A 17,833-nucleotide genomic window follows, 5' to 3' on the forward strand; every position below is an offset into this window, starting at 1 on the left:
TTTCATCAACATTAAGTGCGAAAATTCTTTGTTGTGGAGTTGTTTTTCAGTAGTGATTAGAAAAACAAGACTGAAAGAGGAAAAAAGATGTTATATCTGGGGTTATTTTGTAGGGGTTTGTAGTATTCATTTGAAAGGGATCTGGAATCTTGTTTGTTTTCTTTTTATAGGGAGTATAATGATATACTAGTATATTTAATTTAATATTGATTTTATTTTATACTACTATGGCGACTTTTAAATTATATATCTGTGGTTCTTAAAATGCTCAATACTGCAACATTATAAAACACAAAATAGTCGTCTTTAAACGCTATAATTCTCGCTTCTGTCCGCTAACTGGGTTTTATTTGGTTTACTGACCGATTTTAGAAGATCCCTTTATCTACGTCTGCAACAACGCTGAGGAGAAACTGGGTGACCCTAAATGCCACACCTGATCAAAGGTCAAACATGTTTACCCAAGACATGTACCTCACACCAATCCCACTCGCAAGTTCCTGCACGCTGAAACATCAACATGTACGAATAAACTGCTATGAGTTATATACAAACGGAGATTATCCGATCGCCAGTGATACACACCACATGGCCAGCAACAGATGAACATGTGGTGGTGGTAGACATGTCCTGTTCAGGATCTTAGCACAACACAGACGAGAAACACGGAGTCCATTTGATGATGAAATCCTTCGCTCCTGGTATTGGACACATGCTCTTGCCACCGGTCTCGGCGGGGCAGCATGATGTAATACTGCTGTTGGTTTGTATTCCAGGATCATCTCTTTAACTAGTCAATGCATAGGCCAGTGGGGAGGTGATCGACCACTATACCCACCGACTTTTAGCAGTTTGTCTGGGAACTGTTGGTTTGAGATCTAGTTCAGTCGGTACAGCGCTCGTCTGATGTGCTTAGGTCGAAGGATCAAATCCCCTTAGACCACCCATTCTCTGACAGGGTGTTTCCCCCATCCCAACCAGTGCCCCACGACTTGTATATCAAATGCTTTGGTATGAACTCTTCTGTCTATGAGAACGCGTATATATAGATCTTTTGCTGCTAGTGCAGGGTTTTCTCCTGTCTGTAAAAGTGCACATATAAAAGATGCCAGGGTTTCCGCGGATGGCAACGTGTCATAATCACCAAATGGCTGACATCCAATAGCCGATGATATGCCAATCAATATGCTCTAGTGATGTCGTCAAACAAACTGATCTATGAACGTGTATTACGACAGCTAACAGTGAAATCTGTCCAAGCGACTACCTGTATAACATGCACCTCGATTAACCAACCACTGTTTATTGGTGCCACCTAGTATTCTACCAAATTATTACGATCTATTACAAATAGTCGTTATTTATTGATATACTCCCAATTTTTTTAAACAATTCCAACAGTACGAATTCTTTGGTTGTACCTAGGTTGTAAACGTTTATGAAATGACAACACGACACTTGCTCTTTAGCAAACGTTTATTAATACAAAACCCTGAATGACCAAGGAGTAGAAAACACATGGCAAATGAATAAATGAAATGGTGCAATGTATAAATGATTTGCGAACCAAACGATACATTAATCTATTTCCTTAGAGGAATGTCTACAATAACCTCGACAAAACAACGTGTCCCACGGAAGACAGACTAAGACACTGAAGTTACAAGGTGCAACAAATTTAAAAACAAAAGTGCTTATGTATCAACAGCCCAACAGTCCACAAACGTTTTAGGTGCATGTTCCAATCTTATACTACGTCCAACACCAACGCTACGTAAAATATGTCCTAAGATGTCTCTAGCGTAACGAATATTAAACAGGGCCAACTCTGGCACTCGCCAAATATATCGACTGCGAATTTTAAAAGCAATTGGAGAATTTTATTTTAATTTAGCGAAATAATTTTATTTAATAACAGATTTTTTTTTTTTTTTGAAATCAACTCTTAACTAATGAATATTAACGTTTAGTCCAGTCGAGTTATGAATCTTCGGTTATTGTTCTAAGACACAGACATACACAATGACTCAGGTTTAACGTGGTCGTATACTTGGGCAGTTAAGACAACCTGACATGGATTAAATACCCAGTCGGTCGGTCTACAGCCAAATTATAATTTGGAAAATTAATCACCTCACTTTCTTTCTAGACTGCCCAGTATTCAACTGTAGCCAGTCTCTGCGGTGTTACGAAGCGCTCGCTAGTCTGGTTTTTGGCGCTTGACGGTAAACGAGATATAGATAAAGAGCAACAAAGTGAAATGTTGAGTTGCCTATATACCTATATGCCGCTGTTATATATTATTTGAACGTTTGATAAACTGATGAATGTATAGCTAGAATGGACCACACACCCAGAACGCAGTGAAATGGTTTGATGGACAATTGTTCGTTAAATTTTATCAATTTGGCAAAATACAAAACAAAACATTAATACAAATAAATAAAATTTAGAAAAAAAATTTCAGAGAACATTTCTCATTTGTTGTAATAGGTACCAAAAGCTCCATAAATTAAAACAAACGTGTGCAAGACGGACAGTTAACAGGCCACAAGAGGTAACAAATGATGTGAATTAAACGCAAGTTAGTATTCCTGTAACCCTACTTTCAAAATAGCTCTTTAGCTTTCCATTCAACCGGGCAAGTGGTTCTTGTTGTCAGTATAAATAATGTGGGACATTGCGTGAACTTTATTGCACTTGAGACTTCGTGCTGTAAAAAATGTTTTTATTACTACTAAAACTAGACACGTATGTGGAGATTGAATAGGCACAAATTTATATCGAAGCCAACAATTATAGTCAACACTGAATGACCAATTAAACAGTTAATGTAATATGGACGAATAGGCTATCTGCAAAATTTCATATCGACATATTATTGGTGGTGGTGAGAGGGTGGCAGCGTTTGGTGGCATTTTATTATCTCACACCACTGTTCTAATACAAATAACACACGACAAATGCTGTACAAAATCACACCTAACAAATTTATTTGCAATCCATCATGAAGACATGTACGCTTTTTATGAAATCAACTGAACTGAATTCCATATCGGCTGAACTAATGAGAATATATGCAGAAGCCAGAGGTTTTAGCACAAAAATATTATGAAACAAATTTACTTAAAAAGAGTTTTATTTTCAAAAGATATGCTAAAACATACAAGTTAAAACCTTATAACATTAGTAACAACCACACGGGTGGCCAGTAGCCCACATTTGGGCATCATAAGGACTCATTTTTTAAGTTCAAGTATCAAATGCACTGATTTTCTGATTTCCGAGACGTCACTCGCTAACATCAGACGTCAATTAAGTCAGGCGTGAAGGAAGATTTTGTAGTTTAGACTAAAGCATGGAACAAAACATACATCATCTTTATTTTATACAACTTCTGTACAAAGAAAATACACGAACTTTTAAAATATGCACCCCAGCCAGATAATATATTATGGGTCAATGGCGATGCTCATATTCACACGTGGTCGAGAAAAACATGCTTACAAGCAGAACAAACAATTACTTTTTAATTTCAACAGTTTGCATATTAAGTATTAAATGAAAATGTCATGACCTCCAAGCTTGTTGACTGTGCTGAATTATCAAGTAAATTGAAATTTTGCAATCTGCTTTTAACTCTACTTTGGTGTAAAAGCTTGTAGACATTTCAATGAAGCCAGGACATGACCATTAATAACTTGAAACACGTACACCATTTCATTCTGCAAGGCACAAACACAACATACATGCACGGTACTGCGGCTTAGATAATCATAAATGTGATATGATTGCAATCTCAATTATAGATGACCAAAATGACGTTGGAAGCAATATTTTTCATTGGCTATCGAGTTGAGTATCATCAGTATGTGAACCATGTATGTTCCACGCTCGGTGGATCTATGTCACACAGTGGTCAACAAACAGCACAAATATATGAATGATGATAACATGCAGGGTGATATGGCAAGGTATAAAATATTTGTCATGTGCATAGACTTTATTGCAGCTACAACTGGGTAAATTGTGAAGATCTGTCAAAAACAAAATTAAAAAATAAGAATAATAAAATCTGGCTGGGGACATGTATTTACTAAATTAGTCATGTCAAACATGAATAACACCTAACGAAATATATCACATCACTCCATCACACCAAAAAGACAACAACACCACTGCAAAAAATATCCTTGACAAAACATCTTACAAGAACACGAACACCCCAAGTAAAGTGATCCGTCAAATTCATTCAACCAGACATGTTTCTATTGAATCCTTTTCCAATCATGTACCAAAACCAAGATTTTATATCCTGAAAAAAAAATAGTCACCATTTCAACACTGACCCTTCATCATGTACCTAAATGTGGTATTTATTTTAGCATACTTTTAAAACAAATAATATTCTCGAAGACACATTATTACCATTAGCAATTCAAGTATCTATTTATAAAAAAAAAGAAAAAAAAAAAAGAAAAAAAATTACATTATATAAATAAATAAATTATGACAATACAACAAACTGAACATTTTCTGCAAAATAATAATGTGGATTCATTGCTTTTAACAGAAATGTCAAGTATGCTGAACAAAATAAATATCATAAGTAAATACAACTTAAAATAATTAAACCTGGACGCAACAGAAAGGTTTTTGGTAACAAAATTTGACACACCACTGTATGATTTCATAGTTTATTTACTGACTCAATGCATTTATCATCAGACTTTCATTGACTGGTACTACCATCATTCCACAGATCCATCCAAACCAAGACAGCAAATGTCCTAATTGTCATCACATTAAGCACATAGAATTGTGTTGGTTGCATAAAAACTAGACATGGGTCAGCTCGTTGTCTTTGATAAAAATTACCTTTGGCAAGGACTTAGTTGCAGAGGGTGTAATCTAACAAATGAGGTAAATGAGGTATAATGATGACAAACAAGTTAAATAAATAAATACCATCAATAAATAGCTTGGCTTTGAATCCATATTTTCACACAAGATGCACAGACATTTTTTTTTTTAATCAGTAAAATGTCATTGATACCACCATTTCTTTGATAGTTTTTTTTACTGTTCTTTTCTGTTTTATACAAAATATATTTACTACATCTTTCAAGGATTCAACATGCATAGTAAAATCCTTAACTAAGTAAAAATAAATAATAAAGAAACATGGCAAGTTACTATTGTAAGAGTGTTAAACCATTACACTCTGTGAGAAAAGACGGAACACACATTCCATCATTCATCCATGCAAATGATTTGGGTTCATTTTTATTATCTCAACCAACAAATACACAAGAAAAAAATGAAAGGAAAATAAATATGATGCAGGAATGCAATAAATTATGAAATTATGTTAATGAGTATGCATGCAATCTTATATTTTGTTATAAAAACTGTTAGTAAACAAGAAAATCATTTGAAGGAAACAGTTCGCTTGTAGACAGCAATGTCATCACTGAATAATTTAGCATTAATAACATCCTTATATTCCAAGATGTGTTAAAATAGGGAATGATCACTTAAGTGCTGCAGTACGTTTCAGATCTCTCATACAATATGTTATCAACAACAACAACGATCTAGATAACAATGTCTAAACAGATATAGATACATACACAGGTGTGTTCTCACTAAACTATTAATTTCTACAAAGAACAACTTCAAAAATAAACACTGTATAATTCATAGAAGTCTCCATACAGTACAATTGTTAATTTTCTGTTTTTGCACAGGAATAATTTTATTTCAAATTACATTCAAGAGCAATATGAAAAAGTTAAGTTACTTCAAATTTAACATACTAGTACATACAGATTAATTAGTTAATGCAAGGTTTTGTTAATTATTTTACCAATTTTCCATGACCATTTATCAATGGCAAATAGATGCTATGCCACAAATAACTACTTCATTGGTTTCTGGTGGTCATTTGCCAGTTCTGGAATGTGTCAAGTACACAGGCATTGAAATTTGAAGCTATGAAAGGCCATGTATCATTTTGTAAATTGTAAACTTATTTAAATTGCAAACCGAAAGCTTCACATATATTTGTATGACTAAATCTTTTTAATGAATGTGTACAACTGAAAATGGCAACTGTGGCATTTTAGTAATCTGACTGATCTGTATTTGACGCCAATGACACTAACTGTATTCAACTGTTAAATGTTTAAAGACGTCTGAGCAGTTTGATGTTGAACCTATGTTTTACTCAAAACAAAATAGATAAAACAATTTTTCTAGTTGCTTTTTGGACTTTTTTTTTTTCTGTACTGTAATGGACTTTTTTTTTCTAGCTGCACGTAATTGACAACATTAATGTGCTAACAGCAAATGGTTCTCACTACCTGTGAATATTTGTATCACTGACAACTAAAATAAATTATAGGTATAAATATTAAAGTCAAACGCATAGACGGCACATAGTTTAACCAAGAGATAGAAATGAATGCCTGAACAGTAGTGAACACAACTAGACCGATTGTCTCAAATCGATGTAATAAAAAAATAATTAAAAAATGCATATATGTACCAAAATAAAATTAAGAAAAAAAAACCCAAATATTTTGTCTGTAGAACAAAATCAGTTCAATAATATGACCAATTAACAAAATGCTAAACCAGTAACTGGAAGATGACACAGTGGAACTTGACAAAACCTACTCATCCTGCTAATCAAATAATGTGAGATTTTCTAATGCTGACTGCACAATTAATCATTTTAATTTAATTGAACTTGTGCAATGACAAGTATACAATACATTTTACATTTTGATGTGCATAACCATTGATTATTATCTTGTCACATTAATTTCGTTTTAGTACCAAGATAAAAAAAATATATATATAATGAAGCATCTTCTTTTTTGTTGTTGATGATTTACAAAAGTGAATTAAACATGATCAGCAGTTCATCAATTTGGAATGTTTTAGTATAACAGTGATGAATACTTCTTCACACAACTGAACTCAATACCAAGAAAAGCTTTGAACCAATGACTTTTTTTAAATATTGGTTAATTGGATATCCATTTACTGTCCTGGTGACCAAGAAACAGAAGCTGCACATTGTTCAACATGCTTAAACAAATTTGAATCCCACCAATGTACACAATCATTATTTCATTATTTGGTCAGGGCTCGGTCTGTGTAGACGAGTCAGAAACAATGGTCTGCTGCCTGATGAGTGTTTGATGACTTGCTTATGAAGATGTGTTACTTTCACTAAAATCAGCTGAATAGATGTTTTCACTACATTCTTAATGTAATACATTTAGGTTTACTTATGGTTTTGCTAAAAAGACTAAAAAATATATATATTTGCTTCATTTCCAGAAATCTAGTGCATCCAAGGACTGTTTTGGCAAGTTCCATTGTATTCTTTTTCTGGAGATTGGTAAAAACAATTTAAGTGTCAGAAAGAATGACAATATGTGAAACATTTTAATTGTGATCCAAGATCGTAAGTTTCTGTTTTTAAAGGAAATATTATATGAATGGAAAATAGAAAAAGTAAAATTCAATGGTACATTCTAGTAATGTTTCTCAACCACTTTGTCTTTGGGGACCATCAACTGGCCATCTTCAAAAAATAGACTAACTGCTTTTATGATTCTGGCTGTTTGTGTCCATTATATCCCATTACATTTGTACATATTCTGGACATTATTCCGAGGTTGAGAGACACTGCTCTAACACATACTGATTTATATGAATGAACAATTCAACAATCACGAATAATCTTTCAGCAGAGGACATATAAGCAAAACTTTCATTCATAATAAACTTTTCAACATAACAGTTTGGCTAATTCGCCTCTAATGACCTATACTTTGAAATATCAACATAAGATAGAGTAACAGGTTTTTAAACTTTATAACATCCATAAGGATGAGTAATTTCTTTTTTTTAAAATCTTATTTCATTCAAACCCTGAGATTACATGTATTTCTCACAAAATTATCAAAATATACTCTGTGTTGTACCAAGAGGTTTAGTATCAAATTGTATCTGATGTCATAATAAGATAACAAGATATATATCCAGTGAATGAAGTCTCACTCTGATCGAACTCTTCTGGATGTATCCCAAAACAATGTTTTTACTGTAAATTCATTCTCTCGAGTTATGTGTCCAAGCTCTTGACACAAAACATAATAAATATACAAGTGAACAATAATACACATTTTTATGTCAAGAATCTTAACACAAATATACAATCCATCTACATCTGACACCAGACCAGCAGGACAATACAATTAATATTGAAGAGAAGCTAACTTTTAGGACTGACCATATATGCAGGGATGTGACACACATTTAAAATTAAATCTGAAATTGATCTTTAAAAACTTGTGAGAACTCTAAATCATGCTTAAATAAAGGTAATTTTCAGCATTTGAGATTAAATACAATTTAATTTTTGGAAATCATTTTATACAAAACAACTGATTTTGGACAAAATGAGGGGAAAATCACATCCCTTTTTTTTTTCAAGTACTTTATCTATGGGACATGGGACAATACTTGAAAATGGGCAAAACCAGCCACTACAATAAAATTTGTTCACCTTCTGGTGATTAAAAGCACATGCACAAACCATTCTCCAAACACCGACATTTGGTTTTACAAAATATCAAGTGACATTTTTAAAGAGACATATATGTACATCTCAAATTTGAAAACATATTAGCGTGGTCAAGATGTCTATACTACTCCACAGTTCAGTAAGGATGCTTTTATCATTCACTAAAATATTGAATAGGATATGTTGTTAATTGTTAAACATGAAACCTGCACATGTATGTATGATAGATGAATTCTGTGAATGAAACATGAACTTGGAAGATCAGAAACGTTGGTAACGCTACTAAAAGATATGATCATTATCTTATGTTTTGAGACCTGCATCAGTGAAGAAAACCATAATGGTAATTAAATGACAGAGGAACAATAAAACTGAAGACAACCTAAAACCAAAACAAATTAATTTTAAATTAATAATCAGGGTTCCTACTATTAGAATGCAATAGAATTCCCTGAGATTTTATGTTGCGTCTAATTATTCAAACTTAGTCAAATCGTTTTTTTGGGGGGTTTTTTTGTTTGGGGGGTGGGGTGGGGTGGGGGGGGGGGTTAGTGTCTTTCTCCCAACCAACCTCCACAAAATGAAAAATCAACTTTTCTATTAATTTAGCCAAGTACAAATACGGCAGTGAACCCAAATTCCATTAACCATAATTACTATTAACATACATAACCAACATCAAATTCACTGAAGATACCCCAAAACTCGAGTTCAGAATCAGTGGGAGCCTTGAAATGGCCGATCCAGACAGAAAAGTGTGTATGTACAAAACGAAGAGTAAAGTTTGAAGTGGACCAAAATTTATGTTTTTGATGCCTAAGAAAGTGCTGTCATTAACATGTACCGGTATAGGATTAATGACATGATATCATCTTTTTGATTTGATCAATCTCTACTTTCAATAAATAAATAACACAAATTTTTTTTAAAGGAACAGAAAAAACATTTCATACATTTGAAACATGTAAATATTGAAGGTTTTACATCAAATAAAACATAAAATCTGTATTAATTAACATTCATGTACATTTTTTTTTTCTGAATCCAAGTGAATTGTCAAATCTGGCTTTTTGGGGTGGTGTTTTTTAATGTTTAATATGTCTAACAATTATTACCAAACATTTTCTCTTTAACGAGTGAAAAAAGAAACTCCAAGAATCATTAATTACATTAATAAAAAATTCTGTGTTAATTATTTGATCAATTTACTATATGTATAGGTAGTTTGATAGAAAATAGTACTGTGTAATCGTCAATTCCATTTCATTTAATCCTCAATTTCACTGATGGTTTCAATAGAACATAAAAGCATTGTCGAATGCACGTTGTTTATCGTTTAACTATTCACTTGGATCCCTGTTTTTTTTTTTGTTTTTTTCTTTATAACATTCATAGCATCATGTTATTGACTAGATGCATTATATTAGCAACATAAAGATATTTTGGCAATGACTATGTACAATTCTGCATGCACAAGCAACTAGTCCCAACTTGTCGTCAGTGTAACACTATAAATAAGTTAAAAATTGTACAGATTTATATACACAAATACATTATAATAATTTACTCAAGTCATAAAGAAACAGTAAAATGATCAATTAAGTATGACTTATAAGAGGCATAACCTACTCAAGATGCATTTGACATTCAGTTAAAACCTGCAGACCTATCTTATGATACATTTACAAGCATGTATGATAAACATATTCGTCAATACAAATATGTAGAGAGAGCCATGTTTTAAAACTTGGACTGACAAAAAGCATTGTCTTCACTTGAAACTATTCAATTTGCATCACGGTTTTACAAAGAGTCCAAGACCAGTCTTTGGAATTTCTAAATCCTGGTACAATGTACATCTGTTTCACAGTTCTCATTGCTGTTAACATGGTCTAAAGTTGATTATGCCTCTAACGAATATTCATGTTTCAAGTCGAACTCTCGAACAATGGAAGTATTGGTCTACATGTTTGCCAGTAATTAGTGTTTCTTTTTCAAAATGGATTTTAAAAGTGCGAGATGCTATCAATTTGTGTGGCTTGCTGTAACTGGATATCACAGAAAGCCACTCTGCTCACAGCAGCTTGATGGATGGCTTTCCTAAATATATATTTTGTCCTTTGTTCTATTATGCTCAACTGGAGATTAATAACCACTGCTAAAAGACGTTTCTTTTCCAGATACCTAATGCAAACCAAAGATTACTGAACACATTCAGTCATTACAAAAAATGTGTGGTTGACTGTATTATATACAAAACTCATCACATCAATGAAAGTGTGTAATGTTTCGTTTGACGAGTCTCAGCCATACTAATATTTCATGAAAGGTTCAGTAATGAGTTGTCTGCTTGACTATTTTGAGCTGGCAAACCACCATCTTATGGGATGTTATTAAATATGATATGAAAGTAAAGGTGGGACAAGAAAAAAAATGGTATATTACCAATACATGACAATGGAATAAGTTACATTACTTTACAAATGTCCATGTCCATGGAAGGTTGAGTAAATTCAGAGTTGATTCATGTGATAAATAAGTGGTCTTTATGATTGAGTCCACATCCTCATGTTGTTATGTGCACTGTAGCTAACAACTACAATCACAGTCCAATATCCACCAACATCTAGAACATTCAATTTGGTACAAAAGATAACATAGCAGTTTAACCGGGCAAACAGAAAACAAAGAGCATGAAATCACAACACTTGTGAAGGATTCAGACATACATGTAGTGAAGAAAATTCACTGTGTATGAGGCTCAACACAAAAACAAGATGAATATGTCAATTAGCTAACCCATGTGAGGAATACTATCAAATCTTTAGCTTGTTAACACTTCAGAACTGGAATCCGATGGCTCTATTTTACTGGGTTATAAAAATAAAGCTACACAGATTTTCATTATTACAGACAACCAATTCCTTCAGTGCTATAAATGAAATGGCAAAAGCTTCAAATGCATTTGATGTTCTGAAAAAGTGACTGTTTAGACTAGTTTAACCTAACAGTTAATTATTTGCAACAAGAATATTTTGTGTATTCACAGAACCACATCTGCATTTTTTTTTTTATTGTACTCTGTTGTCAACAAATATATTCCTCAGCTGACCAGTGGAACCAAGAATACCAAAGCCACCTTGTATACAGTTCAACCAGAAAACATTCTTTTTTAGTTAACCCACAAAATATTCAAGAGGCAGCCCAGAAATAATTTAACCACATTTATTTTAATTTTTAACAAACAAAAAGTAATTAAAAAGGTAAAATATCATAATATAGCTCACACGAGAGACTGACATTTATAAGACAGGTTGTGAGCAATCATTTTAACACTTGTTCTTTAGCAAAGAAAAAGCAAGTTGAGCAAATTAAAAAGAAAAAACGATGTAAAGGAAAATACCAGTGGGCAAACATGAATTCAGACATCAACTCGTCATTCACACAGCATGCTAGCAGGGCATTTCATACTTTGATGATGGCAGTTATGAATGGCTCAATGTTTGTGCAGCTTCTGGAAGGATTCCTGAGTTTGATCTTTGTGTTAGTTTATTATTATCAGATCACCATTTCCTAATAAGTCACCATAGTATGCACTTTTTCCCAACTCATTTGTAAATTGCTGTTACAAACTGCATTTTCTGTTGATAAACAAATAACTTCTTTTTTTTCGTTAATTATTCTCAACAATTTCAATCCATTTCATTTCATAAGCAACCACAGAATAAGATGAGGCAGCTGTCATATCCATACACTTGTAAGACTCCAATTACTGTTTTGTCCAACCTACAGTTAAATGTATAGCTCCACGCATGCACTCAACACTCCATTGCTAGTGCTCTGTGAGTATAACTAGCTTCCAGTTTACTAGCAGCACAGGTGAGTCTTTCGAGAGCGAAGGCGGCGGCGGTTTCGTGACTGTCTATTGAAAACGATGACGGTGTCCCTTGTTCTGAATCAACACTTTTCATCTCGAGAAAGTCATTGTCGTTGTAACTGTTTGAGCTGGCGTTGCTCTCCGTTTCCACTGACTGACTGCGGTGAATCTCGCTCTTGCTGCCCGCGTCCTGGCTGCGACAGGAGAAACACGGCTTCAGGAGCCTTGGGTCCACCAGTACCTCGCCGTTGATCCCTTTGAAGATGATCCCGCAACAAACCTGTGTCCTGAAACAAGACATTAGTACATCTATAAAGCATACATGTATATTTAACAAGCCTGTGTCCTCAAATAGATATCGGCACATTCATAAAGCATATAAGTGCATTTAACAAGGCTGTGTCCTCAAATAGATATCAGTACATCCATAAAGCATACGTGTGCATTTAACACGGCTGTGTCCTCAAATAGATACCAGTACATCCATAAAGCATGCACGTACATTTAACAAGGCTGTGTCCTCAAATAGTTACCAGTACATTCATAAAGCATAGACTACATTTAACAAGGTTGAGTCCTCGTACAGATATCGGTACATTCATAAAGCATAGACGTACAATTAACAAAGCCGTGTCCTCAAATAGATATCAGTACATTCATAAGCATACGTGTGCATTTAACAAAGCTGTGTCCTCAAATAGATATCGGTACATCCATAAAGCATAGACATACATTTAACAAGGTTGTGTCCCCAAATAGATATCGGTACATTCATAAAGCACACACAAACATTTAAAACAAGCCTATGTCCTCAAACAGAATGCCAAAGAAAGTTTACTTTTTCCAGTAGGTGAGATCGAGAAAGGAGCTGATTCTGTCTTTGCTGGGTGATCGCTTGCAGTGTTTCCCACGGGACACGTGGTTAGAGTCCTCGTTGTCAGACTCATCACTGAAGTCCAGAGAAAACTTCCGTGAAAACTGGAGTGTTCTATCACAACTGTCCTCTCCTGCAATTAACAAAAAATAAATTCATAAAAATAAATTTTAAATTGACTGTTTAGTTGAGGTATTCCCATTATGGGGTGACACTGGGGATTTGTATATTTATTGTGTATTTATTGTGTCTGCATGTGTATATATTTGCATGTACATGTGTATGTGTAGTGTATGTTTTTATGTGTATATGTATGTACGTGCAATTTTCACAAACATTATATAACATAAAATAAGATCTATTGTACAACTTCTCACTGCAAATTTTATATACATGTACATGTTAGGTCATAGTAGCAAATGGGTGGGAGATGGGTGGGGGTATCAAGAGGAAAGTATGAACGATTTTGTACAAGTGGGGAATGCCCCAAAACAAAAACAAAAAATAAAAGCAGGAGCAATATTTTATTATACCTTAGTTACATTTTGCACTGATAAAAATAACCCAGTTTTACCATGACATATACGACAAAATGTAATCCATATTTACACTGACATAAATAACTGAGTAAAAGTAACACATTTTAAACACCACAGCAAACAAGCATGTCAACCTGCTGTAAGAGAATGGCAGATAGATTAACCTAATTCTTCCCAGCCCATTATCCTGGAGCACAGCATGCCAGCACAGCCAGTGGTTCGCTCACATTTATCAACTTACTCCACAAGATCAACTATTCGTATGATATATTCTCGTTCACGGGCATTAGCACACAAACCTTCACATTTTTCTCATAACCCACAAAAACAGAGCACCTGACAAACAATGGAACTTTACGGTGAAATTGATTTTTTTTTTTTTATCAATAGCAATAAATTTCAACAAATATAAAGTTGCTTAAAACACACTCACAATTGTACATTAAAGTTACAAAGACGCTCTCCAATACAATACTAGACTTTTTTTTTCTCGTAACTCACAAAACCAGAACACTTAACAAACAATGGAAAGTTACTGTGAAATAGTTTGGGTTTTTTTTCTTACGGCCAAACAAAAAAATAGGTGTGTTTGCATCAATTGCATCCCCCAAAAAATTAGGGTAGGTAGGTAGGGGTTTTTTTGTTGGTTTTTTTCCCCTTCCCTTTCTTCCTTAATGTGTGTGTACTTATATAACATTATCTATAAATAATATATATGGATTTGTGGCATAAACAGATGTTTAAAATATCGAAATAACCTGTACCAAGGCTATGTTCGTACATTTGGTTACTTCCGTGACCGACCAAGCTGTTCGGTGGTAGCTAATCAGGGGAAGGAACTCTATTACAAAAGCTTTTCCATAATTTCTCGATGTTTTTCGGAAGGGAATTACATGTGCAAAATGTATCGTATAATAGTATGTAAACAATGTGCAAGGAAGGAAATACTCTTGTTTGGTGATGTTGTCCTCTTTTATTTTTACTTCTTTTTTTTATTATTTTATTTTTTATTTTTAAAAAAAAAATCAGTTTAAGAGAAAAAAATATTAGGGTCGGGGGGGGGAGGGGTAAAACTAGGGACGGTCGGTCGACCAGAAACACACCTATTTTTTTGTTTGGCCTAATCAATTGCAATAAATTTCAGCAAGTATTAAGTTCCTCAAAACACACACACTGTACATTAAAATTCTCTTCTAGTCCTCCTTAAAAAGCTCTCCTATCCAATATAGACTACTACACATTTTTCTCATAACTAACAAAAAAGAACACTTAGTAAACAATGGACAGTGACTGTGAAATTGATTTTTCTTGAATCAATAGCACTAAATTTCAGCAAATAAAAATTTCTTCAAAACATACGACTGTACATTAAAAATCACAAATATCTTTTCTGAGTTTTTGTCTTCTACAGAAACTAAAACACTTGATCCTTCTGTATTAAATGGAAAATACAAATAAAAGCTTACAATATTTAGAAATGTCGGTCAGTCTGCTAGGACTGTTGAAAGAAAGAAGGGACCAGCAAGAAAAAAGATAATAGTTTCACAGACACTCTCTCTAGCAACGGCCCTATAAGGAAAAATATACCAGTGGATAGATGGGACTCGCATACCCTCTTGATAACAAGTTTGTTTTGTTTACGGACACCAGTAAAGCACAATGATTAATTACTCATCAGCTATCAAGATATCAAATCCCTTTAAGAAGGGCCAGATTACAGATTGTCAGACATGCAGGTACTTTTAACAAGGACCAGGGGAAAACAAATATAGAGACAGATGGACAGACGCAACAAAAAATTACCCTATATGTAGCCCACACCGATGGATTAAGATAGTGTCTATGGCTCTTCCTGTTTGCAACACAGGCATAGACTAACATCCAGTCTTGACAAACAATGGCTACACAACAGTGGGGGTTTTATAGTTCAGCTGAATATAAAGTTAATTTAATTATCTGAAAGCAATTTTAAACAAAAAAAGGAGAAGAAAACTAGAAGCAATGATAATAAAGAAGCATCTCTAAGCTATAAATCCAAGCAATTTCATTCTGGAGCAGTTTCACACAACTAAAAAAAAAATCAGCATAACAAATAATAAAGCTAAATGATGAAAGACGGTGTGGAAACACTTTGCAGTGAATTTCCATTTCTGGTAGAGTATGAGGCTAGTGTGAGGCAACCGTAAGCCAGCACTGCTTGCCATTCACTGCTCACGAGGCCTGACAAAAATAACAGCAGAAGGAAACTGGTAGTTCCAGTAATCAAACCAGTGTCATGCACCACTAACAAAGGTAGGCTAAAAATGTGGCCTCCTGAAACAGATAGCTTCTTACTACAGGTTAGTTAAGACTGTATTAACAGTATTTCAAGATTAAAGAGGCCTCCTATAACAGGTGGTTGATATAAAGGGGTGGCATTTGGGCAGATTTGACTTCTCAAAACAGTTGGCCATGTCAGACATGTTTCTATAAAAATGAAAGAGGGAGTGGAAAATATTCTATGTAAAACAGAGACATGATTCTAACTTGACAAACAGCAACAGCTGGCCATTTACTGTGGTGACAACCTTGTTTCTATAATAATAAGGGCGTGGGAGGGCACCAAGTTCACATTAAACCCACCCACATACACATGTATTTGTATGTACTTGTGGCCGATGAACTAGTAAAGCATTTCGGCTCAACCTATTGAGCATTGTGGCATTTACAGCAGACATGACCTAAAAAGGCACATGCTGTTACTGGCATGTGTTTTGCCTCATATCTTGCTACTGCCGGCTAGCAGCACTGGGCTGCTGTTTGTAGAGGGAGTTGTGCCGCTGAGCACTGGCGTACAACTGGGTCATTGACCGACTTACCTGAGAACTCGTCTGAGATCGGACTGGGACATGGAATGATGGGATATTGTGGCCTTTTCACTTTTAACTTCTTTGTTTTGTGCTTCTTGAATTTGATCGGGCTCTTGTTCTTGATTTTCAGTGCTGATTTTGTCCCAGGGCCTGCCCGTGCATCCACCACCTGTTGAAAAACAGAAACAAAAAAAACAGGATTAAGTTAAATCAATACTCTTATATAGTATGTTTTACAGATTAAAAAACCCCACAATAATGAACTAAACATACAATTTGTGAAGAAAGATCACACAAAGACATCGTTTCTGAGTGACAAACCAACATAACTTATTTAAATTTGGAAGAAAAACATTTTCAAAAAGGAATGCTTTAAAAAAAATAAAAAAATAAAAAATAAAAATTCTGTATACATTTTACTACATAAACAATACATACATGTATATAACATTCTGAAAATACTAATATTATGTCCTGATGTTTACACATTGCAGTTAAAGCTGTGACAAGTGTTTTGTTTTAAATATTAAAAAAATTCTGCGTTTTGCTGTTAATCTACATGCAATTTGCAGCCAATGTTTCAGCAACATGTACTGTACCTATACTGCCATCTTTTTTTCAATCCATAGCTTAAATGCTTAAGGACAAAACCTTGTGGTTGTGCCCAATTATTATTATAATGGCCACTCTTTTTTTTTAATAGTCAGTATTGATTTCCATTGTAAAAGTGTAATAAGCAGTCATGACGGATCAACTCAAAAGACACATACAGCTCGGGTTTCATTATACCCGGTAATCGAAAGGTACACCAATAGAGGGCGGTCCAGTTGGCCTAATCAATGCACTGATGTTGCTCAGTAATATTATATCTTAAATACAGCAGATTTTGAAACAAGCTGGCATGTGAAAAACTATTTTTTGAATTTATTAGGCATGAAAGAAGAAAAAAGGGTGAAATTGATTAATTGATTACCAGCTGTAGTGAAAAACAAACAAATGCATTCTTTGTCCCAAAAACACATTTCCTGACATAAATTGCTTTTTATTTTAATTAGCTTCCATAGTGGACTATTCTATAGCTGGGAGGTA

The 17,833-nt window shown here is 34.1% G+C and overlaps 1 protein-coding gene across 2 annotated transcripts in view; it reads right to left on the bottom strand.

The window, feature by feature from the left end:
* Positions 1–1,462: 1,462 nt before the first annotated feature.
* Positions 1,463–17,833, bottom strand: part of LOC121372714 (SIN3-HDAC complex-associated factor-like) — a 36,130-nt gene continuing 19,759 nt past the window's right edge. For both annotated transcript variants that reach the window (XM_041499188.1, XM_041499187.1), the window contains exons 3-5: positions 16,754–16,913; positions 13,321–13,489; positions 1,463–12,769 (exon numbers count right to left, since the gene is read on the bottom strand). In XM_041499188.1, coding sequence (XP_041355122.1) covers positions 12,424–12,769; positions 13,321–13,489; positions 16,754–16,913 — 675 coding nt within the window. In that variant the 3' untranslated portion in view covers positions 1,463–12,423. The remainder of the gene's footprint in view (positions 12,770–13,320; positions 13,490–16,753; positions 16,914–17,833) is intronic.

Source organism: Gigantopelta aegis, chromosome 4, assembly GCF_016097555.1.
Source record: "Gigantopelta aegis isolate Gae_Host chromosome 4, Gae_host_genome, whole genome shotgun sequence".
In the NCBI taxonomy this organism is placed as follows: domain Eukaryota; kingdom Metazoa; phylum Mollusca; class Gastropoda; order Neomphalida; family Peltospiridae; genus Gigantopelta; species Gigantopelta aegis.